We start from the raw sequence: 23,685 nt of genomic DNA, 5'->3' as shown, positions 1-23,685 counted from the left end.
GTCTCTATAAATAGTCTCTACAAATCGGTCTTAATATAATTTTTATCAGTTCTTATGAGAGGGGGAAAATATGCGGTTCGTACAACATTCACCAGCGATTAAAATAACAAATTTCGATGAAAGGATAATGTTCGAACGAAAGATACGGAGGCATGGAAACATGTTGCCGAGTTCTATACGCGGTATAATTTGCGGTCCGTCAAATTGTGGCAAGACAAACGTATTAATAAGCTTGTTGGAAAGTCTGCATGGAGTACGTTTTGAGAATGTGTATGTGTACTCGAAATCATTACAACAACCGAAATATTGATACTTGGAAAATTTATTGACACCGATTGAAGAAGTTAATTATTTTGCATTCTCCAATAACTGTGGTGTCATTCAGCCGAGTGAAGCGCTTCCAAATTCCATTTTTATCTTTGATGACGTGGCGTGTGATAAGCAAGATACGATAAGAGACTACTTTGCAATGGGGCGACACGTGGACGTCGACTGCTTCTATCTCTGTCAGACGTATGCAAAGATACCGAAACATCTTATACGCGACAATGCGAATTTACTAATTTTATTCAAGCAGGATGGTACTAATCTAAAGCACGCGTACAACGATTATGTAAATACTGACATGTCTTACGAGGATTTTAGCAATTTATGTCATACTTGTTGGCAACAAAAGTAAGGATTTTTAGTGATAGATAAGGATAGTGCGCTCGCCGATGGACGATATCGAAAAGGATTTAATGACTTCGCAATACCATAAAGCAGTTAGTCGTTTTCGATACGTTGACCAAGTAGCGTTTCTCAACATGGATAACACAGATGACAGTATGAATCGTGAAAAGATTGTGAAAGAGATTGCGAAAACGAGTCATTCAATTTGCAAAAAATATCGCGCTTTGAAAGCGGGTAAAGTGCAAGAAGAGATGGCGTTGGAGAGACACTTTAAGCCCATTGTCGAACCATTAAAACAGATTGTTGAAAACACCGTTGGTGATTTATCAGATCCGATTAAGAATGAATCGTTCTTCTCGGGGGAAGACGAATACGCAGAACCAAAACCCAAACGAAAGCGATCAAACGCTTCGTTTAATTCTATAATGACCTCTACTCCTGTTAAAAAAATGAGACGATCAAAAACTGTACCAACTAATTTGAATGAAACATCGCAAATACTACATGATAGTGATTTATCGTACAGTCATGTACCTTCCGTCGAAGACGTTTTTGAAATAGCAGCCAATGAACCGCTTGTGACGTCTATTCGACAACAATTGGAAACGCGAGAGGGACGTGAAAAGTTGCACATGCACTATGGTCCATTAGGTCAAAAATATATGGGGGCTGTTCTGAGTGGTAAAAAACCAGTCATTATAGATACTGTTTACGGAGTTTATTTCACCGACTTTGGAACGATGCTCGGCGATAAACGCATCGACATACATAAGAATGATAACATAGTTATAGATGGTAAAATATACACAGGAACGCCTGGTCTGTACGAATTAATTTTCATGAAAATGCCCAACATGTACACGAATAATGACCTGCAAAATTATAAAAACATTCTATTGGTGACAAATGCATATAGACGAGGACATATTGCACATAATCAAGTAATGGGTAACAAAGGGTCTAAATATAAAAATATAATTGCACCCTTAGTAACAGACGCAAAAGTTGGACAAGGTTTATCAAGCGCTATTACATTAAATAATAACAAGATCGATTATGTTCATTGGGATGATCCCAACGAGCTTGTGGATCGCCTTCGATTGCTCGAGGCCTCACACCAGGCAGGGCACAATGCTCACGACAACGAGATTCTATCAATTATCGAGGAACTTCGCGAGGCTGGTTTTATTATAAATTAAAACTGCGCGAAACAAATCATTTAGTCAACATCGAAATGTCAATCAACAAGTTTGGAACATCACTCGGAAGAGGTGGTGCGGAACCATATTATCAATGGAGCGGATTAGTCAGAAATTACATGCGTGATAACGCTCTTTGCATGGTTGTCACCGATTTTGATGCAAAGTCGTGCAAGATTCGACGTTTAGCGTTACCTGTAGATGATAGTGATGCAGCCAATAAACGATACGTGCAACAAACTGTGAAAATTTTAAAGGATCGACAGGATGAAATCGAGAGGAAGATTGAGACACTTCAAAGTAAGGTTGAAATTACAGCTCATACGCTAAACGAGATTCAAAGACAGCTCGACGCAGTAACTCATCGTGCAGAGTAAAAAAGTTAGTACGTTGAATATATGCACCATTTACATGTCATACTCTGAACATGTCTGAGAAACAATTGTTGGTTGAGGAGTTGCATGCTCCGGCGAGAAGAAATTTTTCTCGAAGACGCGTCATAGTTCACGGATACGATGACCTGTGGCAGGCGGATGTGGTTGAGATGCGTCCTTACACACGATTTAACCGAGGTTATCACTACATACTCACCGTTATCGACGTGCTGAGCAAGCATGCATGGGCTGTGCCGCTGAAGGCCAAGAGCGGTAGCGAAGTTGCTATTGCGATTGCAAAGATAATTCAGAAAGATGGCAGATGTCCGAAAAATTTGCAAACAGACAAAGGAAAGGAATTTTATAACACCAACGTGCAGAAACTATTAAATAAACATAATATCAATCATTATTCTACATACTCTATAATGAAAGCATCAGTTGTCGAACGCTTTAACCGAACATTAAAAAACGTCATGTGGAAACAATTTACACTCAATGGAAATTATAGATGGATTAATTTGCTGCCGCATCTCATGTCAGAGTACAATGCACGAAAGCATCGAACTACTGGCATGCGACCCATCGATGTTACGCCTGCAATCGCTAAAAAACTCTTAACCACGGTGTATAGTCACATAAAAATTGCGGCACCCGCGCGATTTAAAGTCGGTGACTCGGTGCGTGTCAGCAAATTCAAAACTGTTTTTGAGAAGGGTTATACACCAAATTGGACTACGGAGATATTTAAAATTATTAAAGTACAGCGTACCAATCCTGTGACATATGTACTGGAAGATTTCTCTGGAAAACCTATCGCTGGAGGATTTTACGAATATGAGCTGCAGCGTGTTGCAAATCCTGACGTGTATCTCGTTGAAAAAATATTGCGCAGAAAAGGAGATGATATTTATGTCAAGTGGCTGGGATTCGATGGATCGCATAATTCATGGATACATAAAGACACTGTTATTTAATCCAATAAAAATTGTTTTTATTATATTCACATAAAAGTACAATTTAACAAATACATTATTATATTAATTTTATATTATGTGAGATTTCTTTATCATCCTTTCCTTAATACATTTTTATTAATACATGTTTTTAACATAAAAATATATATATAATTATTTTTAATGTGCATGTAATTTAAAAGCTATATAATGTTAAAGATATTATAGTGGTATTCGATAATGTCCCCACGGTAACGTTTCAACTGAATCGGGTATAAGGTATCTCTTGTCATCATATGGACTTAGAGCGATTTTTGTTTCGGACACCGTATATACTTTATGTAGCTTGGATCTTATACATGATTGGCTACGCGTCATCTCGATCTCATCTCTCAAACACTGGGTATAATCATCAAATGTTATGGTTCGCGTTACTACATTATTCTTGACACCTTTCGCTTTTTTAGTGTCCTTCTTTCCATCTACCTTTAACGCATACATCTTTGCTCTAAGTCCAACGAACTCAGTCATTATCACGCCATTATTCTCATCTTTCATCAAGCCCGGAACTTTTTTATTCTCGAGAGGCATACCGTACGCGTTGTCGACCGGATAATCGCTTGTGTCGAACCTAGCAATATCACGTTTCATCGTCTCGTAAATATCCTCGCACTCGACGAGGTATATGAGACTGTCGGTGTCGGTATACATGACTCTACATTTGTCACGATACAGAGGTAGCATGTACTCATGGTGAAATTCATATAGACATGTCTTAGAAATATCTAGGATACACATGCCTACATAAATCGGCTTATATAATTTCACCTCGAGTTTTCTAAGTTCAACGGCGATTAAATTTTCTGCAAAAACACTCCGACTATGAAAATTTGGTTTCGCGATCATTGTCTCCGCACCATACCGTCCCACCCATTTTGTCAACAACTTAACGTCAACATGATTGCGCACATTCTCCATGGTTTTACCAAACACCGCATTATTCATTAATTTATACAAGTTTTTTTCGAAATCATTTTTGGCGAGTGTCCGGAATCGTGTATTTAACTCTATGTATTTACAGAGCCATGGAGATTGTGTGAATTGTAATATACGGTGTATCTTTGCTATACGAAGACCGTGACGCATGCACTGCTGCAGGTTGCGGTAATGTATGACGTAACGTTCCTTATCATACATCGTAGCGAGAAGTTTACATTCACGCTTGCCTGGCGGTTTATCGCGTGTTGGGCAGAAAGATAGGTCAGCGTGCTCGTCGTGAAGGTCTCGGGGATACTCGAGATCAACTTCGAGAATGTATCCCGTTGGTGAATCAGCAGCGATCGCATTTATGTCAAAATTCGAGACTTCGATCCATTGAAATTCCCCATATGGCAGCGGCTGACACATCGCCCAACCATACAAATTATTAACGTCAAAATACATAAGATATGAGGATGGTTTCGATGGGTCGTACGTCTGCATGTATTTGTTGTTAGCCTGTGCATATCTGCCTGAACATTGACTGAGACCGCCGCGTATACCGCGTTCGATGAACATTACCATGTCAATGTCAGTAAGCAGTTCGAAAGTAATTTTTGTATATTTTAACATAGCGTCCCACGTGTATCCGGGGAGAGTGTAATAATGTGCTGGATCGAGACCGTAACTTTCTAAGCATTTATCGCGAAAATTTTCAAAAATGTCAGCTAACAATAACACATCCGTTTTCAAATATAGATCGCTGTATTCACCCAACGTTTGAACGGAGAATCGCTTCCAGACATTCTCAGCGTGCATGTAATCGCTCTCGGATACAGTATCAGAGGTCAGGGAACTGAAAAATGATTCGCGCGGCGGTAAACACGTGTCCTGCAGCTTGTTCACGCAGTCAACGTACTCATACGGAAATACACCTTTTCGTGTCAATAAATCAAAATCCTCGTCAGATAAGTGTAAAAATTCGGAACGTACAATTTTTAATTTTTCTTTGCCTAGAAATGATGCCAATTTTTCGAGACTAGTATTTAAAAATTTATATGAATCTATGAACCGTAGTTTTATGTAATTGTGTGGATCTAATTTATCGGCTGTGTCTACGACATGTTTTGTAAAAGAAATGTACTTTTCTTTCGTGATGGGAAGTACGTCAGTCTTCCCTTTGAACGCTGTGGCTATTTCCTTAATAATGAAATGCGAATCGTATCCAGATAAGTTATGAAAAATAATAGGCATGTATGATGCATTTCGATAATTTAAATTACAGAGAGAATGTGCAGGACCGCGGTAACGACCAGTCAAATGACAATGATCGCGCACCCGCGTATCATCCGACGCGAATGGCTTATCGCAGATATGACACCGCGTCGCGCTATGGTATGCCTCCAATTGTTCCTCTGATAACGTTTCCATGGGGATATTAGTTGATAAACGAGTCTTAACATTATACGCTAATTCTTCAAGTTGTTTAGTGAACCATGCGACGCAATCTTTATCGCGACGAAACCGGTATGTGGATAACGTGTCATCGTATGAGCATCGCACGTAATACCCGATGCTGAATACCTCATGTTGTTGATATGTGTATGACGCTTGCTCTGTATCATGTTGCGTCTTCCGCAGCACACACTCGAGGTCCGCGTAGACGATAAAGGGCACTCGTTCCTTGTGGTTTACATTCTGGAAATTTAACCACTTGTCGTCTTCAGCGGGCAATGTGATAGCGCAGTCGTTCATCCTCTGACAGTCTACAGTGTGTGATTGCAACCTCTCGCATGATGAAAAATAGTGCAAGCACCTGTAAAAATAATTTTAAAAAATTTTAATTAATTTTTTTGCTGGATCATGTGAATTTTTTAAACATATTATACATACCGATCGCAAATGTATCTTTTTCCATCATGTTTGCTCAGTTGGGAGCTGATGAGGCGGGACAGATTTTTTATCCAGACAAAGTGACCCACGCTGTCTTCGTGCGGATTTTGTACGTATAATAAATTGACATGCTTCTCTTTCTTGTCATTGGAGAGCCGCAGCGGAAGAATCTTTAGCATTGCCATTTCCTTTTTCATCCCGTAGACGTTGATCGATATATTGTTAAGACTCTCAAATTTTCCAATGTCCTTTACTGTAACGGGAAACGCAATGTCATCAAACTTTAGGACTGTTGTATAATGTGGATATGATGATTCCAATCCTGTGTTTCTTTCAGCAGGATGTAGAGCGGCAACCACTGACCACGCGAAGCATGCATTGTCCTTTGAATTAACGTTCACTACTGCACGCTTCATCATTATTTCTCGCGGTAATGTCACGTAACACCCCGCGTGTAGAGGATTGTACTTATTTATATTTAGAATCAAATTGAGAATTCGCGATAGCGCCCACCCGCTATCTCGTTCTTGAAACTCTTCAAGTGATGCTAATGTGGGTTCGATAACACGTCGCTCGTACCACTCGTCCAAGTCCGACGTTTGGAATAGTTCACAATTTTTAGTGTTTATACTTTTGTTGGCACGTTTATCACCCGTTACAAACACGCCGTTGAATGCTGTATTCACTTTTACACTGTTGTGTTCCTCTAGAGCGTCCCGCACTCGCTCGAGCACTATACCGCCTGCGTCTTCTAAAAACGTTCGCGGTTCAATATAGTTTGTATTTATCACTGCACCTGTCTGAATGCGATTCTCGAACGCTGTATCTATCTTTCGCCACATAAGTTTGTTCGCGTTATTACTAGTGCTCGCGTAATTACCACCTACATGCACGAAACGTCTTTGTAATTGTGTCTTTTCACCTTCGAGTCGCGCGATCCTCGCCACCAACGATTGCCTTTGTCCGACGGCAAACCGAGGACGCTTTATGCGGCTATGTTCCTCAAGCTGTTGTATAATCTCATCGCATCGCTGCAACCACATAAAACACTCGCCCAAAGTAGTGACTCCATTTGCTTGCTCCAACAGCTCGCGTTCCACTTGCTCGAAATTATTCTCCATTTTTATCACTGTTGTCTTTTATCACTGTTTTAAAACAACACCATACAATCTTCAACAGGACACTCGCATATAGTTTCGTAGCACCTAATGCAGAATCGAAATTTGTCTTGAATTTCAAACTGCATTAGCTTGCTTTGTCTTTCACACCGAATATAAAAACATATCTCCTTCTCTTGCTCAGACAGAACGTATTCATCCTCATCATTGTTTAAAAGGTTTGAAAATTCGTGGTAAGAACGCAGCATTTTCTCTACATAGGGATTCTCAGTATTATAAGCAAAGTGGGACGTTATTGCTATCACTTCGATATACCTTCCAACACCTGCTGGTATCTCAATGAGATGGTAACAGCATTCCTGAGTCTTTTCTACGATTTGTTTTGCTATATCATATTCATTTTCATCGGTGTCAACCGAATTGAGTATCTCTTTATATAATTTGTGCTTCATATGATGAGGCCAGTTATCAACAAATTGGTCGTGTATGTAAACTTCCTGTATTATGGTGCGTTCATGCGTTCCGCGTAAACCGAGTTCTCGATCACGTAGAAATTGCACTGGTGATATTCTCTGCACATCCTTTCGTTTTTCGGAATCATCATTATTGTTAAGGATATAAATGGCATCTTCTACGATATCGTCATCCATGTTATAATAATCTAGTTTTTATACTAAGAAGTCTCTACTGTGCGCACACTGAACACATATTGCACTAAATTATTACTCCGGATTGATGACGGTTTCAACTTGCACTCGGATCTTAAACTTCGCATCAAATGCGATATTATGCGCTTCCCGACCGCTTATATATTTTTTATAACTCTTTATTTTCTTTGTCTTAACATCGGTGCTTGACCTCTGCAAGATTTGCATTATTTGAATGTGCGATTCTGAATGATCTCATCAAGAAAGTATCAAATGATTTATGTACGTGCCTAAAACATATTTTTGTTACAGCATCCGTACATCGGCGCTTGACCTCTGCAAGATTTGCATTATTTGAATGTGCGATTTTCGTATGATCTCATCAGTAAGTATCAAATGTATGTGCCTAAAACATATTTTGCCGCAGCAGCCGTACATCGGCGCTTGACCTCTCAAAGATTCACATTATTTGAATGTGTGATTTTCGTATGATCTCATCAGTAAGTATCAAATGTATGTGCCTAAAACATATTTTGCCGCAGCAGCCGTACATCGGCGCTTGACCTCTGAAACATTGGTCATCCTTGAATGTGTAAAGTTTGAAATAGTGATTGTCCCCTCTACTGAGATGTGTGAAAAAATATGTGATTGTCCCCTCTACTGAGATGTGTGAAGGGTGTGCAATATAAGAAGAGTTCTGACAACGGTATCACATCAGTTAATCAGTGGAATACGGACGGTAAAGTTCCAATCTTGCATTAGTTAATCAAAAGAAGTCGGAGTTTCCCTGAAAATGAACTATTACGTTCCGATTCAGCAGAATGAAACGTGCGATAAACCGTAAGTATTTCTTAAATTAATTAAATCAAATTTTGTTACATATATAATTGGATTTTATTTTTTATATCTTGCAACATTTTTTCTTTACAGAACAATATCGCAGCCGCGTCATACTCCACGCATTCTGGGGAGGAGATTTGCTTTGACGACTACATTCTACAAATATTTGGATATAGGAATCAGTGTGGGACTTGAGCCTTTTGTAGAGATGATTCTTGGTGACAACAAGGGCAATGAGATATCGCTGTCACGTGATACCTGGGTAATAATTATTGAGAAACGGACAGATATCGAGCAACTCCTGCAGTCGACAACCGCTACATCGTTGTGGATTAATGATCTTTTCATCGAAGTCGTTAAAATACGTAACGAGAGTATCATAAAATTCACTTTAAATAACAAAATTATGTACATGAAACCATCGACTGTGCAATTTTTACTAAATCTTGAAGATGTTATCAATAATGCATATTTTAAGTTATGGGATGATATGCATATAGTAAAAGAACGATATAATCAATTTGTAAACTGTTTGCGGCGAAATAATATTCATAACAAGTGTGATGCAGTCAAATTGTTAAATGAAATATGTGTAAAAACTTCACTTGTAGATTGCGAACTGATGGTTTATGCATCAGACAATATTGTATACGACGCGTTACAAAAGGAATAAATAAAAAAAATTATAAATAATTATTATAACCTATTTTCTCTCTTCCCTATTCCTTTGCGGTATAATGGCGTGCGCAGAACCGAGTAGGAGGTACATAGATAAGATGGGTGGGAACGCATGTATGTAACCGCATATGAAAGAACGCAACGAATGAAAGAGAAAGAGCGAGAGAATGATAAAACTGTATGGCTGGAAATATCGCGTACGGATGAGAGAGATAGAGAGAGAGAGAGACAGATTCGGAATAGAGGGAGAGAGCGAGCACCGCGGTGATGGCTGCTACAACAGCGGCGGCGGCGGCGGCGGCGGCGGCGGCGGCGGTCGCGGACCCCGATTCCCCCTCTCCCGCTCCGGGTCGCGGACCCGAAAATACCGCGTCAGCAATTTCCGCACCGCGAGATCCTCCTCCCCGCGTGACGTCATACCCCCGCGCCTACCGGTACCCCCCGCACACCCGCACCCCCCTCGGAGCCCCGTAGTTAGAACTGTCATAGTATTAACTACTTGTTCCATCGCCCCCCGCATCGCCCATTCCGGGAATTTTGGCGATAGTAGACGCTGGTGAAGATGCGGGGGAAGTGGTCGACGAACTGGAAGACCTCCGCGAAATCCCCGATCGGGAACAACATAATGATGGTGATAGTGATGGTGACGGTGACGGTGACGGTGACGATGACGATGACGATGACGACAGCAATAATGACAATGATGATTCCAGCGGGGATGAGTTTAATCCCCGCGAAGTTCTCCAACCCCTCGCGGTCCCCAATATGGACCACATGGGGGTATCCGATTTTGAGGGAGATAGTGACTCCTCCGAGGAGGGGGAAGAATAACAAGTAGTTTTTAGTGTAGTTATAGTTTTAGTATAGTTATAGTTAGTGTAGTGTAGTCTAGTGTAGTTTTATAAACTAGATTGTATGAACTGAGGCATGGGACTGCTTCCCTGGTGAGTGATTATTTTATTATTTTATTATACTCATTGTTCTCTTTCACACTTTGCATGCTCTCGCTCTAACTCTCACATATACTGTTCTCACTCTCTTTCTTTCATATTCGTATGTGCTCTTTCGCTCAACCGTTCCACGGTGACGGCCACAGCTGTGGAACGTGCCTGTGAAACATGATCCCGGTGGTAAGAGCACCGCGGCGATGGCTGCTGAAAGAGATCGCGGGTGAGAGAGATTCGCAACAGAGGGAGAGCGCGAGTACCGCGGCGGGCGGCGGCGGGCGGCGGTCGCGGACCCCGATTCCCCCTCTACCGGTCGCGGACCCGAAAATCCCGCGTCAGCAATTCCCGCACCGCGGCCGCGGACCCGAAAATACCGCGTCAGCAATTCCGCGCCGCGAGATCCCCGATCCGCGTGACGTCATGCCCCCGCGCGCCTACGAGTTCCCCCCGCACACCCGCTCCCCTCTCGGAGCTCCCGAGTTAGAACCGGCCTAGCCTTAACTACTTATTATAAAGAAATTGGGGCATATAAAAATTATATTTGATCAATATTGAAGAGGTTAATTTATTATATTTTGTATAGTTTGAACCAAAACGAATTAATAAGAACATAACCTAAAAGAAGTTAAGAAATAAATTACAATTTTAATTTATAATTGTTATTTTAAATAATAAATAATAAAATAATAAGAAAAAGAAGAAATTTCTAGCTTTGATACGTTTTTTAATTTAAAAATCATTAATTATAAAATTTTAAATAGAAAAAAATTTAGTAAAAAATTAAATAATTTATAATTAAAATCTCATTTTCTTGAAATAAATGTGTAATGTATAATTTTTAAATTAAAATTAATTTAAAATTTAGTGACTAAAGCTATATTTTAGACTTTTAATCTATCACCTTTTTTATTTATTAAATTTTTAATAAAAATTTGAAAGAATAATTATTTTTGTCTACAGAGTATGGATAATAAGGAAAACGTCCGAACTTTAGTGATGCTATATGAGCAGCAGCCCTGCTTGTATATTACAAAATGTGCTGATTATCATAATAAAAATTAATGTGATCAAGCACTGAAAACAATATGTAATAATTATCAGGAAATAACGAATGAATCAATAACAGTTGATGCAGTAAAAAAAAATTAATAACTTGCGATCTCAATATTTGGATCAAGTTAATAAAATTCGGCAATCAAAAATGAGTGGAGCTTCAACAGATGAAGTATACAAGCCTACGTGGTGGTTATTTGAAGATATGTCATTTTTGAGTGCTCATGTTGCAGCCAGATCAGGCAAATCTTCATTAATAGTAATTGCAAAGAATATATATTGTTATTATAAAAATTGTAATTTTCAAACTACATATTTTAATTCTAATTTATTGCAGCATTCTAATAAACAATCTGATGTGCCACCTACAAACGTCACGAATATAATAAATGATTCGTCGGTGGAAGAGTTGCAATACACAGAAATATGTGATCTTATTAACAAAAATAATGGTAATAATAGTTATACACACAACATACACGCACGTATGCATTTAATTGCTTGATTTTGAAAATTTTGAAAATAATTAAAGTTTAAAATCCAATTTTAACCTATTTTTCTATTATTTATAGCTGTTAAAGACTATGACAATAATAGTCATTCGCCTACTTTCTCAGGATCCAGTTCAAGCAAATTATCAAGTCGTACAGAACGTAACAAGAAAAAAAAAGAAGTAGAAACGTCAGATGCTAGACTAAATTTTTGGAAAGCTGCATCTCAAACATTAATAAATATATCTGATGATAATGATAATGTCACAGATGGAATACATCACTGGATTCTATATTTGGAAAGCGAATTACGTAAAATAAAAGACAGAAAACGATTGAAGCGATTGCAAAGAAAAATTATTGATTTAATAGACGATGAAGATAATTAAAAAAAAACATGCATATATATCTATTATTTTTAAAATAATTATTTTTATTTTAACGCAATATTTATAATAATAGATGTTATTTGAAGACTTATTACTGTTTAAGTAATACTCGTTTTATGCCAAAGTTATGATAAATACTTACTATCTTATATTTTGCCATATTATATTCATGAAGTAATATTAACTCATTAACGTCCAAGCGCACGCATTTTTACATAATTTTCAGACACTTTATTTGTAATGTTAAAGTCCTATAAAAAATTTGAAAAGTATCGTTGCTTACGTGAAATTTTATGCTCTTTCAGAATCCATTGTCAAAATTTGTGTAAAAAATAGTCTAAAAAAAGTTATAACGGGTTTTAAGTAAAAAAATATGAAACTCTTTTTGCAACCATCGGTGCACAAAATATTTGTACTTTACGGGTATATTTTTAAAATTTGTTAAAATTGTAATTTTGTACATCGTACAAATATTTTATACATCGATGGTTGCAAAAAGAGTTGGAGTTTCCTTTTTCGATGTGAAAAATAAATATTAGAAAAAGTTTTTGTGATTTTTTTGTATTTTTGGATTTAAAACCCGTCATATCTTTTTGGCACTATTTTTTACACAACTTTTGATAAAAGATTCTAAAAAAGTATAAAATTTTACGTAAGAAATAATAGTTTTCAAATTTTTTATAGACCTATAACGTTGCAAATAAAGTCGTTAAATATTATATTGAAAATGCTTGTGCTTGGACGTTAATGGGTTAAATTTATGATAAAATTATAAATCGAGTACATTATATGCAAAAAGTTATGTTTATTATAAAAGTTTATTATTTATTTTGAATTATTAAAATTTTTACACACGCAACATACACTACAATTTACTATATATTATACATATATACTATGTACTATAATACATACTATTATTAAATACATACATAAAATTAACTGTTATGTTATCTACTGTGTGCCAATTAATAAAAAAATATTGAATATAAATATTGAATATTTATTTACATTACAATACATTATTTAAAATATATTTTAATGAATTGGATTAATTTATTTATAATATACTAATTATATACTATAATTAGTATATTATTAAGGTTTACCGAATTTAAATATAGTAAAATTATATACTATATATTTAAATTCGGTAAATCTTAACAAAAGGGTACCCAGCCTCAATGACTTTGACCTTGACCTTGATAATATGTCAAAGTCGAGATTATTTGAACTGAATCCTCTTTTGTTAAAGTTTGCCCTAAATTTTTAAAAACTAAATCATATGATCTTACCATTCAACTGCTCCAACAGTATTAAAATATTGTTTGAATTTTTCACGAAACGGCATTCCTATTAGGTCTTATATTAATGCAAAGCACAACACGCAAGAGTAATAATTTAAATAGTATCGACTGGTAAATATATTGTTGATAAAAGAACACGAAATCTATTTGCTAATATTCCAAAACTATTTTCAACAACCCTTCTCTCTCTACTGACTCTATAATTTAATATTCGTTCATCATGTGTTAAATTTCGTAACGAATACGGTTTTAAAATATGCTTTTGCAAAGGAAAAGCATTATCAGCTAATAATACATATGGCATAGGTTCATCCATACCAGCCAAAGGCTTATCTTCTGGTATATTTAGTGGATTTTGAGAATTATTTAATAGTTGTGCAAAATCACTGTCGCGAAAAACTCCTCCATCACTTACTCTGCCATTAACACCAACGTTGATGTACATAAATTGATAAAATGCATTAACTATTGCTAATAAAACAATGCTATTAGTATCCTTGTAATTATAATATAATGATCCGTCCTTAAGTGGCACTTTGAATTCAATATGTCGTCCATCCATTGCGCCAATACAATTTGGAATATTCCAAAGTTGGAAATAATTATTTGCAATTTCTGTCCATTCTTCATCTGTACTTAGTGTCTGCAAAAATTATATGTTAAATTTATAATTATTAATTTCAGAAGTTTAGATATCAAGTTTTATTTATACCTTTAAATAATCCTTTCGAAGAACTTCGTTAATAACACGACTCGTTTCAGGGATGATACGAGAAATTGTACACGCTGGAATTCTCGTAGAATATTCTAAACTTCTATAAGTTTCACCAGTAGCCAAAAATCGTATAATAATAGATACTCGATCTCTTGGCGATTGTTTGTATCTTGACGTTGTATAAATGGTGTTGTCATATCGACAAGTCGATCAAATAAGTCAGCTCGCATCCTAAAGAATCTTTGAAAGTATTTTCTATCTTCAAGTCTCAATTCTTTGTGCGCTAAATGAATTGTTCCCCTCAGATCTCGATTTCTTCGAATTATCCATTCGCGCGTCCAAACTGATCGGCGACATCTTTGTCGTTTGAATTCTTTTTGTTCAAATTCTTGGTCTTGATCGACAGCTTCGGCTAATAAAGCAGTAGCCATCAACTTTTGTAATTTTCGTTTCTTACTAGTCATTTTCTAAAAATGTTAATTATATATAGATTAAATTGAATGATACCAAGACTTAAAAAATATAAAATTTAACACTATATTTAAATAATTTATTACCACGTCGTTACAAATAAAAATTAATGAACAAAAAATAATACAATAAAAACTTACAGTAAAATTATATTTATATATATGTACTCTATATTTTTCTTCAAAGAGTGTAGTACGAAAAGAATTTTATATGCCTATCTGTAAAGTTGGTACTTGATTATTATCTTCATGTAATTTATTATAATGCCATCTGTAGTCATTTGAGGACAACTATCTGGTGATGAGAACTCTATCCTAGAACTCGGACAGAGTTCTCGGATCGTGGATACAGGCCTTAATCCCTGTGTGTAGGAATCGGGAGAAAAATAAGGTGTGTAGGCAGAGGGTTAAAAAACCGTGGTGAATAGGCATTACTTGACGTAAACTTGATTCAATGGTTAATTTAACATCTATTTAATTTATTGTTTTTTCAACTATTATTTCTCACTGAGCATATATATATAATATATAAACTTAATCTCAAAGTATATAGTATATAGAAAAATAAGGTTAAGATGGTATAAATGTGATACTCACTCTTCAATTTTGGCTCTGTCAACCACTTATTTTGAAAACGTTTCTTGGATTTCTCCCACTTACCCATCATTACACCGGCTGTATTTCAAAATTACTGTCAGTACAAAATCTATGGTGTACACTGATCGGCAGGAATAGTGTCCCAAGCCAAACTTCACTTTCTTTCCTTGCTAAGAATGTATATTTCGACTACGCCGAGAGCTGTGTGAAGTTTGGAAAGGAACAATTCCTGCCGATACCTGTACATAACGGAAACTATAGATTTTCAGTACCGATAGCAATTTTGAAACACAACCACCATAACCACATTACGCATTACAAACTTAAACTATCCGCTAAAACTTGTGACGCTTGTGACGAACTACCAACCTCCAACGATTAAAAAAGATCATATATGCTCCAGTCAATAGGCGTTCAGCGAAAAAAAGTAATTGTAATTAAAATTCACTATACACTCACTAGGCCAACGTTAGGATGATTTTACATGTGGCGTAACTTGCGTAAGCGTAAGGGCCACCGCACAAACTCTTCCATAACGCGTTACGTTACGTTAAGTACTCCATACAAACCTAAGTTGTACTTAAAATTTAACTTAAATCAACGCACAAAGAAATCCTTAACGTAAGAACTTAAGAACTTACGTTAAAAGTTTCTTTGTGCGTTGATGTAAGTTTAATTTTAAGTACGAACTTAGGTTTATGGAGTACTTAACGTAACGTAACGTGTTACGAAAAAGCTTGTGCGGTGGCTCTAAGTATTCCTAAAATCATTTTAGCGCACGTTAAAGACAATGTGATTGGTCGACGCAAGTTAGCCCGGATCTACAATAGGTGTAGTAAGCCTTATGCCATAAGAAATTAACCAATTATATTCGATTATTCTTCTCATATTCGATTATAATTGGTCAATTTCTTATGGCATAAGGCTTACTACACCTATTGAACATCCGGCCTTACGCTTACGCAAGTTACGCCGCATGTAAAATCACCCATAGCTGTGCACTGTTGAACTGGTGCAATAGGTTAAAGTGAGACAAATATATATTTTCTCACTTTAACTTATTGCACGAATGTAGCTAAAAAGAATAGACTTACTAAGAGCAGCTTTTTCCCCGCTGAATACAGCCATAAGTATTGCAAACCTTGTAGTGCCAAAAACTATCGAAGTTTTCGCAAATGTTGAAAATTTTTGCTTAGGGATTAGCCCAAAATGTGGAAAATCGCATTTCAAAAATTTATAACGTATAAGATGGTTTAGGTAGCCCAATTTGCGGTAAATAGCCAAATCTGGCAACTCTGACCTTTTGCTGGAAAACGCCCATTATAAAATTGTCCTTCCTCCCACACACACACACGCACACACACACACACACACACACGCGCGCGCGCGCGCGCACCGATATGTTAAAATCGCACATGCACGCTCGTTTGCGTACACATGTGCATGTTCTACTATTGTAAAATTGATGTTAAAAAAATATTTTTCAATTAGATATTGATCAAATAATGTTATTTTCCATATCAATCGGTTGTACATACACACGTGAAAAAAATGCTTGACCATCCCTGAAGTTGTGTTCCAAGATTTTTATAGTCACTATAGTGCATGTAACATGTTCTATATAAAAATCGGAACGCAGCTAACTTCAGATGGTGGGGCATTCCTATTCGCGTGTGTATAAAGTGATTTATTATTAGTGCTGCTTTTACGTTACAAACATATTAAAACGAATTTGTAGCGGAAAATTTTCCTTTCACACAAAAAAGAAATTTTATCAAAATGATGTTACTATCCTAAATTTCTCTACATATTTTTGTTGTAACTTTTCATTTTTTGCCTTATCTCTCTTTCCTTGCTTACTATGACCAATTCCGTAAAATCCATAAATGCAGAAACCTATACGTATAAAAAGAATGTGATATTTTATTTAAGTCTTTATATTAGTTTTATATTTCAACTACACAGTTTTACATGCCTTTTATTTTTACTTTAACAGACTTACCGATTAGCAACCAAGTGACGAATCTGATCCATGTAAAGATGTCTAATTGGAACATTAAGTATATGTTTATAAAAATACTGAGACACGGAATAAGCGGAACGAAGGGTACCTATAGCAGAACATTTACAAAATTAAAAATTAACAAAAATATATTAAATTGATATCAGATTAAAATGATATCAGATTTTACATTGTATTACATTATAAATATAAGTAAGGAACAATTTTTTTTAGACTTAAAGCTTTCACGGCCATTGACGTTGCTTTTAATAGAAAGGGCTTCCGGATACATGCCGCATCTTGGTACAATGCGCCGACGATTCGCAAACATTGCAATTTGCATCATCAGAGCTCCGATACTGAATCTCTTGGATTGTAACCATACTTATTTACTCTTTGTCTTGGCGGTAGGGATGGGAGTGAGAGGAGGGGACGGAATTATTTGTCCAATAGTAGTACAGTTCATTGGCCTACCATTGGTTAACTGTTGGCCAATCTTAATACAATATTGGTTTATTATTTGGCCAATTAATATGTGCTATTTGAAAATGTTTTTAATTGAACAATTAAAAAACCGGGAAAACAGTGCCAAATCGGGCTTATCTGATAACCTTTATCACGGTTAAGGTTATCGGGATGTTTAAAAATTTCATGGCGATGTTTCCTAGCGAAGTAACCTTGAGAAGGATCTAACATTGTAGCTTTTTTGTATTGCACGGAGTGTCCAGTCTTGGGCAAATGCCAAAATGAATTTAAAAAGGGGAAAAAAAACCTTTTTTTTCCCTCTATTTAGAATTGAGTTAGTAAGGCGAATCAGTAATGAATCAAATTCAAATTATTTCAATAAGACCTGCAAAGTAGGAAAAGGGAAAAAAAAACATAAAGGTTTAACCAAAAAAAAAAATCTCATTTAAGCTGAGACAATGAAGTGAGGTAATAACAAGGGAAGAAGAATCAATTCAATTTAATTTACTAGACTATCCCGGAAAAAGAATAATAATTAACTCAGGGCAGAGTTGTATGCATTCTGAAGGTATTAAACTGAAACACAAACAAAAACACTTGGAACTTTAGACTAATACGATTACTTGTTGAGTTTTAGCCAGGGGACCTACCCAGGGGGTTTGTAAAAAAAATAAAAAAAAATAAAAAAAGAAAAAATAATTCGAAAAAAGAGATCCTGTCCAAAATTATCATAAGAAGAATAAAAAATCCCTTAATCTTCCCAATTTCCCAAAGAAAAGAAATAAATGAATAATATCAAAACAAAAAGCCTGAGGTCTAAAACCATATACAAAGAAAATGAAAACCGAGAACAATTGGGAAAAGCCGATATAAGGAAAATACAAATCTAAAAGGAAAATTAAACAAAAAGGAGGCACGAAATTTCCCAGTTAAATACTCTCTAGGACTGTAATTGCCCCAACACTACAGTCTCAAAAACCATTAAATCGTGGTACTTTGTCCCTGGAGGGACGGAAATCCATTGGGCCCGAAAGAAGAAGAAGAGTGTCCAGTCTTCATCCAGTGTTCGGCTAAGGCTGATTGAGAAAAGTGGCCGTATTTGATACACTGTTGACGTTTTGGATTCGTGTACTAATCTTCCTCCCGGTTTCTCCTATGTACACTTTTCCGTAAGAGCAGGGGATTCTGTATACACCTGGTGATTCTCTGATGCGTCTCTGATCCTTCGGATTAGGAAGTAACTGGACAATTTTCCTTTGTGGTTTGAAGATCACTTTTATATGAGTGGATATAATTTGCCCACGTTCGAAATGGCCACGCGTAGATTTGTCCACGTTCGAAACGACCACGTTCGAAATGGCCACGTTCGGAATGATATTTTTCTTGTTCTGCGTGGAAATTTGCAAACCCATATGGTGCACAGAATGCTTTGCGCGCGCGCGCACACACACACACGCGCGCGTGCGCGCACGCACACATACACAGGGGATGGATGCAAGGGGGGCCTCTCCTTCCGCACCCATCCCGTCCAAGTCGCTAACCCATGTGCATTGTACTGGAAATTATGTAAAATATACTGGCCATTTTGAACGTGGCTGTTTGGAACGTGGGCAAATTGAACTCCGTGCAATATTTCCTGTGGCTATTCCGAACGTGGTCATTTTGGACGCTTTCCTTTTATATTGTGTCTATACAAAATTTTGCTAATGCGTTCTGTCGTACCTCGAAGATACGGAAGGAAAGCCATCTTGCTTTCTTCTCTTTCTCTTTTTACCTCTTCATTTGGCGTCTCGATGTTGTTGAGACTAGAAATTTGGCTTTTTAATCTTTGGACTGTTTGACTGATGTTTCTACGGGAGCGTCCCGTTTGCCCACGTCAATATTGGCTACGGTCTCGATTGGCCACGTCAATATTGGCCACGTCAATATTGACCACGTCAATATTGGCCACGTCATTATTAGCCACACGTCATTATTGACCACGTCAATATTGGCCACGCGTGATATTGCCCACGTCAATATTGGCCACGTCATTATTGCCCACGTTATTATTGCCCACGCGTCATTATTGGCCACGTTAATATTAGCTACGCGTGATATTGCCCACGTCAATAATGGCCACGTCAACATTGGCCACGTGTCAATATTGACCACGTCATTATTGCCCACGTCACTATTGCTCACGCGTCACTATTGCTCACGTCATTACTGTATATGGGTTTGCGACTTGGACGGAGTGGGTGCGGGAGAGGGGCCGAAGGCCCTTCTTGCATCCCCCCCCGTGTGTGTGTGTGTGTGTGTGTGTGTGTGTGTGTGTGTGTGTGCAAAGCATTTCTCTGCACCACATGGCTTTGCAACTTTCCACCGAGTGTGCATCGAGGCGTGCAATCTGCAGCCTTCGCATTGCGCGGCGTCACGACCAGATGCGCCCTTGGATCTGAGATCCTGTAGGACTGGCAGAGGACCCCCCATCGACTAGCGATCGGTGTGCGCAGATCGAAGCGCGATCGATGCGCGGGCCGCTACCGGCGTTCGCGGCGCCCCCGACCGCTCACGGTTTGTCACTGTTCGGCGGGACGACACAGAGAGCGGTTCCACGGTCATCGACGACGCTCCTGTAAGGCCACCACTTCGACCACGCGGTAAGGACGGAGACGGCCGGCTCGGCATTTCGTGAGAAATCATTTAGTAATTACCCTACCGAGCGTTCGGCAGGCGGATTGATAATAACCAGGATATACCGAGGTTAGAGTCACCGCGTAGCAGGGCCGTGTCGTTCTCCGTCTCGTAGATAATAATAATAATTTCGCCTATTGTCTCCTTCCTCGAGGAGTGTGTCGAGCCGACAGTCGAGTTGTAGAGAAAATAAAGTATAGCGACGGGATAGGGCGTAGAGTCATATTACCGGGATTCACTTGCCGCATACCGAGAGTGCGAGCTATGTACCCGTTACGAGACGAGCTTCCGTAGGAGCGAATACCTACGAGGAAGACGCACATTCCGTCGAAGCCTATCCCGTCTGTTGTTAAAGCCGCGTGTTGTATTGTTAACTTTAGTGTGTAACCTATAGAGTGTTGTATTCGATACGTTGTAAATCTCACGTCGAGTATGCGACAGTCGTGCAATAAAGTAGTGTCGAACGACCATTACATATCTGTCATATAGAATTGTCGATATCCATTTTAAATATACGATCCTTATATTCATTAATTCTGTCGAGTTGTTAATGCGAGACCTCTCCTCTCCTATTCCGCGTACCAAGAAGAACATCGCCCTTCTACCACTTCGTGTAGAAGCGGGCTAGCAGGCATTCGACCGTCGTGCGAAATACCGAGAGTTTTGCGACTTTTGTGCGGCGCAGATTCCGCGCCTGGCGCCCAACTTACAGTAAAGAGAGTCCCGAGCACGACGAAGTTGTAGACGCGAAGAAAGTAACGTCGCAATAGAAAGGACATGTATCTAATTCCAGTTCCAATATTAATTCTAGATAGATAATCAACATCTATTTTCCTATAAGTGTCTCCCAAAGAGGATAGAGCCTATTTATAATCTATCTTATTATGAGGAATGTTATTCAAGAGAGCCGCCTCCTTAGCCGCCGCATCAACCAATTCATTGCCCTAAACGCCCTTGTGTGCAGGACACCACGTAAATCTTATAGCTTTCTCCAATGAAGTAGCATGTAAAAGTCTAACCTTGATATCCCTTACCAGGTTACATAGCGAAAAAGGGCGAAAATCTCCAGTCTCCAGCGCATGGAGACAGCTCAAAGAGTCGGTACAAATATTTATAAAGCTAAAATTGCTGTAAAGTGCGAAATCAATTGCTTTAGTAATTGCTATTGCCTCAGCAGCAAAAGAACTAGTAAGATTATTGAGCTTAAATTTAAGGGTAAAGCCTAATTTAGGAATCCAGATCGCACAGCCAACTCTAGGTGATTCGTTAGCAGGTGCCGTTCGAGAGCCGTCCGTAAAGATTCTAATTTCTTCCAAAGAACCTGATTTGAGGCCAGATAGTCCCAAAAAGACCCGGTTGAGGTCCCCACTGGCTGATGCTAGAAAGCCGGAAGTTGTGTCCACATTCAATTCAATTTGATTTAAATTTAATGGATATGAGTATGCCGGATGAAAGTTCTAGATAAAAAGTGAATCATAGAATTTATTTACAACCATAAATCTACTAACTGTAAATGGAATATTCCTGGATGCAATGTTTCGTGTCTGAGTCAGGTTAACTAAGAATTTTACTTTATTAATAACCTTAGTTTTCTTCAATTGAATGGATTTACAAATATATTTATCGCATAATTGCACAATTCTTCTTTAAATTGACACTTGATTAGAAAAATTCCAAGCAACTCTGTTTGGGGTAAAATGTGGAATATCCATAGCTACCCAGATAGGAAAATTGCAAAATAAATGCACAATTATTGCATCTTCTATTTACCTCAATTTCGCAATAATTATTGCAAGTGAGACTATAAAACGCATATGTTTTGATGAAAACAAATTTGAAAATTACTTTGCATAAATATTACGACATTGAATTAAAAAATACGTAAATAAATTTTGAATTTATTTACATAATTATTACGAAATTGTATTGAGAAATAATTTTCGAATCTTATTGCGTAATTATCACGACATTGTATTAGGAAATGAATTTTGAATTTTATTGTCTATTATAAGTATTGCGACATTATATTAAAAAATAAATTTTTAATTTATTGACGTAATTATTATGACATTGTATTGAAAAATACATTTTCAATTTATTTGTGTAATTACTATACGTGGAGAAAATTTTCTCTTAAAATTTACCTTCAAAATCTAGTAATTGTGGGATAATGTAAATTTTATTATACTTTTAGTCAATTTTACTAAAAAGTATAGTAATTCCTCGAGGTCACACATTATCTCATAATTATCAGAGTTTAAAGATAAAGGGCATAGCGGAATAAGCAGGTAAAATCTGCCCCCGCACTAATCGAGCTCAAATTGATATCATTAGTTGGCACTCTTGAGATGTAAAACTTCCTCAAATATTAGTTACAAAATTGCATTTTTGGGGGAGTTATGGAGGGGGAAAGAAAAATAAAGAAAGTGGTTTTTTTCGAAAATAGTTGGACCGATTTTAATGAAAAAAATATATGTTGTAAACATCATTTAGACAAGTTTGAGAAAATTTTAAGTAATTTTTGTGGTAAAAAAAACCCGATAAAAAAATTTTTGAATTTTTTATGAATTTTTTGGGGGGTGATAGTTCTGAGATACCACTTTTATATTTTCACAAAAACATCTCTAGATCTTCTTCTTTAACACATTTTTTTTTTAAATTAATCGGAGTGGTGGAACATGATTAAAAATAATAATTCACACAGCGCCGCCGTGCCGCGCCGCGCCGGCTGAGCGACCGGGCCGCGGCGCACGGCGATTGTTGTCATGTTGAACTTACATATTAGTTGCAGTGTTGCAATGTTTAGTTGCCAAGAAAAATTATAATATAATAATATAAAATATAATAACACATATAATATTTCCAGGACGTCTGCAATGGGAGCGTCCTAGATGCGCACAGTAATAAATGGACACAGCAGGCTGAGTGAAACGGACACAGACCAAATCACAGTTTAGCTATAACCAGTTACGACAGTACAGTCGGAACCTTTGATGTTTATGTTACCTAGTCACGTGACCATCCGCCATGTTTTGGATTGTAAGAAAGCGCGTTATTCGAAGATATAAAACAAAAAAAGATAGTAAAAATATTTTTTATGATTCGTGTCGAATTGTTATTAAAGAGATAAGTAAATAAATAAAAAAAATTACAGAAAAAGTTAAAGTTAAATTCTGAAATGAGGTTAAACAATAATAAATAAATGGATTTTTTGGAAA

The 23,685-nt window shown here is 37.3% G+C and overlaps 5 protein-coding genes across 16 annotated transcripts in view; 2 read left to right on the top strand and 3 right to left on the bottom strand.

Annotated features, from left to right (window-relative positions):
* The first annotated feature begins 2,298 nt into the window (after positions 1-2,298).
* On the top strand, positions 2,299-3,222 carry LOC118644922. Its single transcript, XM_036284813.1, has 3 exons — positions 2,299-2,582; positions 2,757-2,925; positions 3,013-3,222. The coding sequence occupies exons 1-3, from the start codon at positions 2,299-2,301 to the stop codon at positions 3,220-3,222; spliced, it is 663 nt and encodes a 220-aa protein (XP_036140706.1).
* Positions 3,223-3,358: 136 nt separating this feature from the next.
* LOC118644854 lies at positions 3,359-7,204 on the bottom strand. Its single transcript, XM_036284569.1, has 2 exons — positions 6,073-7,204; positions 3,359-5,995 (listed from the first exon to the last, which is right to left on the bottom strand). The coding sequence occupies exons 1-2, from the start codon at positions 7,191-7,193 to the stop codon at positions 3,424-3,426; spliced, it is 3,693 nt and encodes a 1,230-aa protein (XP_036140462.1). The 5' UTR covers positions 7,194-7,204; the 3' UTR covers positions 3,359-3,423.
* A 3,977-nt stretch (positions 7,205-11,181) lies between these two features.
* On the top strand, positions 11,182-13,228 carry LOC105840106. 4 transcript variants are annotated; one of them, XM_028189521.2, is made up of 3 exons: positions 11,182-11,614; positions 11,693-11,807; positions 11,928-13,228. In XM_028189521.2, the coding sequence occupies exons 1-3, from the start codon at positions 11,504-11,506 to the stop codon at positions 12,233-12,235; spliced, it is 534 nt and encodes a 177-aa protein (XP_028045322.1). In that variant the 5' UTR covers positions 11,182-11,503; the 3' UTR covers positions 12,236-13,228. The 4 variants fall into 4 exon arrangements, with proteins under 4 accessions (XP_028045322.1, XP_036140666.1, XP_028045321.1 ...); XM_036284773.1 differs by having other exon boundaries at positions 11,693-11,840; XM_028189520.2 differs by having other exon boundaries at positions 11,182-11,807.
* On the bottom strand, positions 12,800-14,465 carry LOC105840111. The gene is made up of 2 exons (XM_012686895.3): positions 14,255-14,465; positions 12,800-14,185 (listed from the first exon to the last, which is right to left on the bottom strand). The coding sequence occupies exon 2, from the start codon at positions 14,102-14,104 to the stop codon at positions 13,637-13,639; it is 468 nt and encodes a 155-aa protein (XP_012542349.1). The 5' UTR covers positions 14,105-14,185; positions 14,255-14,465; the 3' UTR covers positions 12,800-13,636.
* A 2,367-nt stretch (positions 14,466-16,832) lies between these two features.
* The window catches only part of LOC105835035 (high affinity cationic amino acid transporter 1), a 207,955-nt gene continuing 201,102 nt past the window's right edge, over positions 16,833-23,685 (bottom strand). For 7 of the 9 annotated variants that reach the window (XM_036284964.1, XM_036284970.1, XM_036284963.1 and 4 more), the window contains 2 exons: positions 17,327-17,435; positions 17,099-17,220 (listed from right to left, as the gene is read on the bottom strand). In XM_036284964.1, coding sequence (XP_036140857.1) covers positions 17,099-17,220; positions 17,327-17,435 — 231 coding nt within the window. Of the gene's footprint in view, positions 17,221-17,326; positions 17,436-23,685 lie in introns of all 9 variants that reach the window. The other 2 variants (XM_036284966.1, XM_036284959.1) reach the window with 1 other exon arrangement.

This window comes from Monomorium pharaonis, chromosome 3 (assembly GCF_013373865.1).
Source record: "Monomorium pharaonis isolate MP-MQ-018 chromosome 3, ASM1337386v2, whole genome shotgun sequence".
Classification (NCBI taxonomy): domain Eukaryota; kingdom Metazoa; phylum Arthropoda; class Insecta; order Hymenoptera; family Formicidae; genus Monomorium; species Monomorium pharaonis.
The sequence above is the reverse complement of the archived record's forward strand: the minus strand, read 5'-3'. Positions and strand labels throughout refer to the sequence as shown.

Excerpts from the sequence above, each read along its gene's own strand:
- LOC105840111 (XM_012686895.3), bottom strand. The coding sequence starts at position 14,104 with ATGGATGGACGACATATTGAATTCAAAGTGCCACTTAAGGACGGATCA.
- LOC118644922 (XM_036284813.1), top strand. The coding sequence starts at position 2,299 with ATGTCTGAGAAACAATTGTTGGTTGAGGAGTTGCATGCTCCGGCGAGA. Across the intron at positions 2,583-2,756 it reads GGCAGATGTCCGAAAAATTT|ATGGATTAATTTGCTGCCGC; the intron begins GCAAACAGACAA and ends TGGAAATTATAG. Across the intron at positions 2,926-3,012 it reads GATTTAAAGTCGGTGACTCG|CGTACCAATCCTGTGACATA; the intron begins GTGCGTGTCAGC and ends ATTAAAGTACAG.
- LOC105840106 (XM_036284772.1), top strand. The coding sequence starts at position 11,504 with ATGAGTGGAGCTTCAACAGATGAAGTATACAAGCCTACGTGGTGGTTA. Across the intron at positions 11,841-11,927 it reads TACACACAACATACACGCAC|CTGTTAAAGACTATGACAAT; the intron begins GTATGCATTTAA and ends TATTATTTATAG.
- LOC118644854 (XM_036284569.1), bottom strand. The coding sequence starts at position 7,193 with ATGGAGAATAATTTCGAGCAAGTGGAACGCGAGCTGTTGGAGCAAGCA. Across the intron at positions 5,996-6,072 it reads AAAAGATACATTTGCGATCG|GTGCTTGCACTATTTTTCAT; the intron begins GTATGTATAATA and ends TTATTTTTACAG.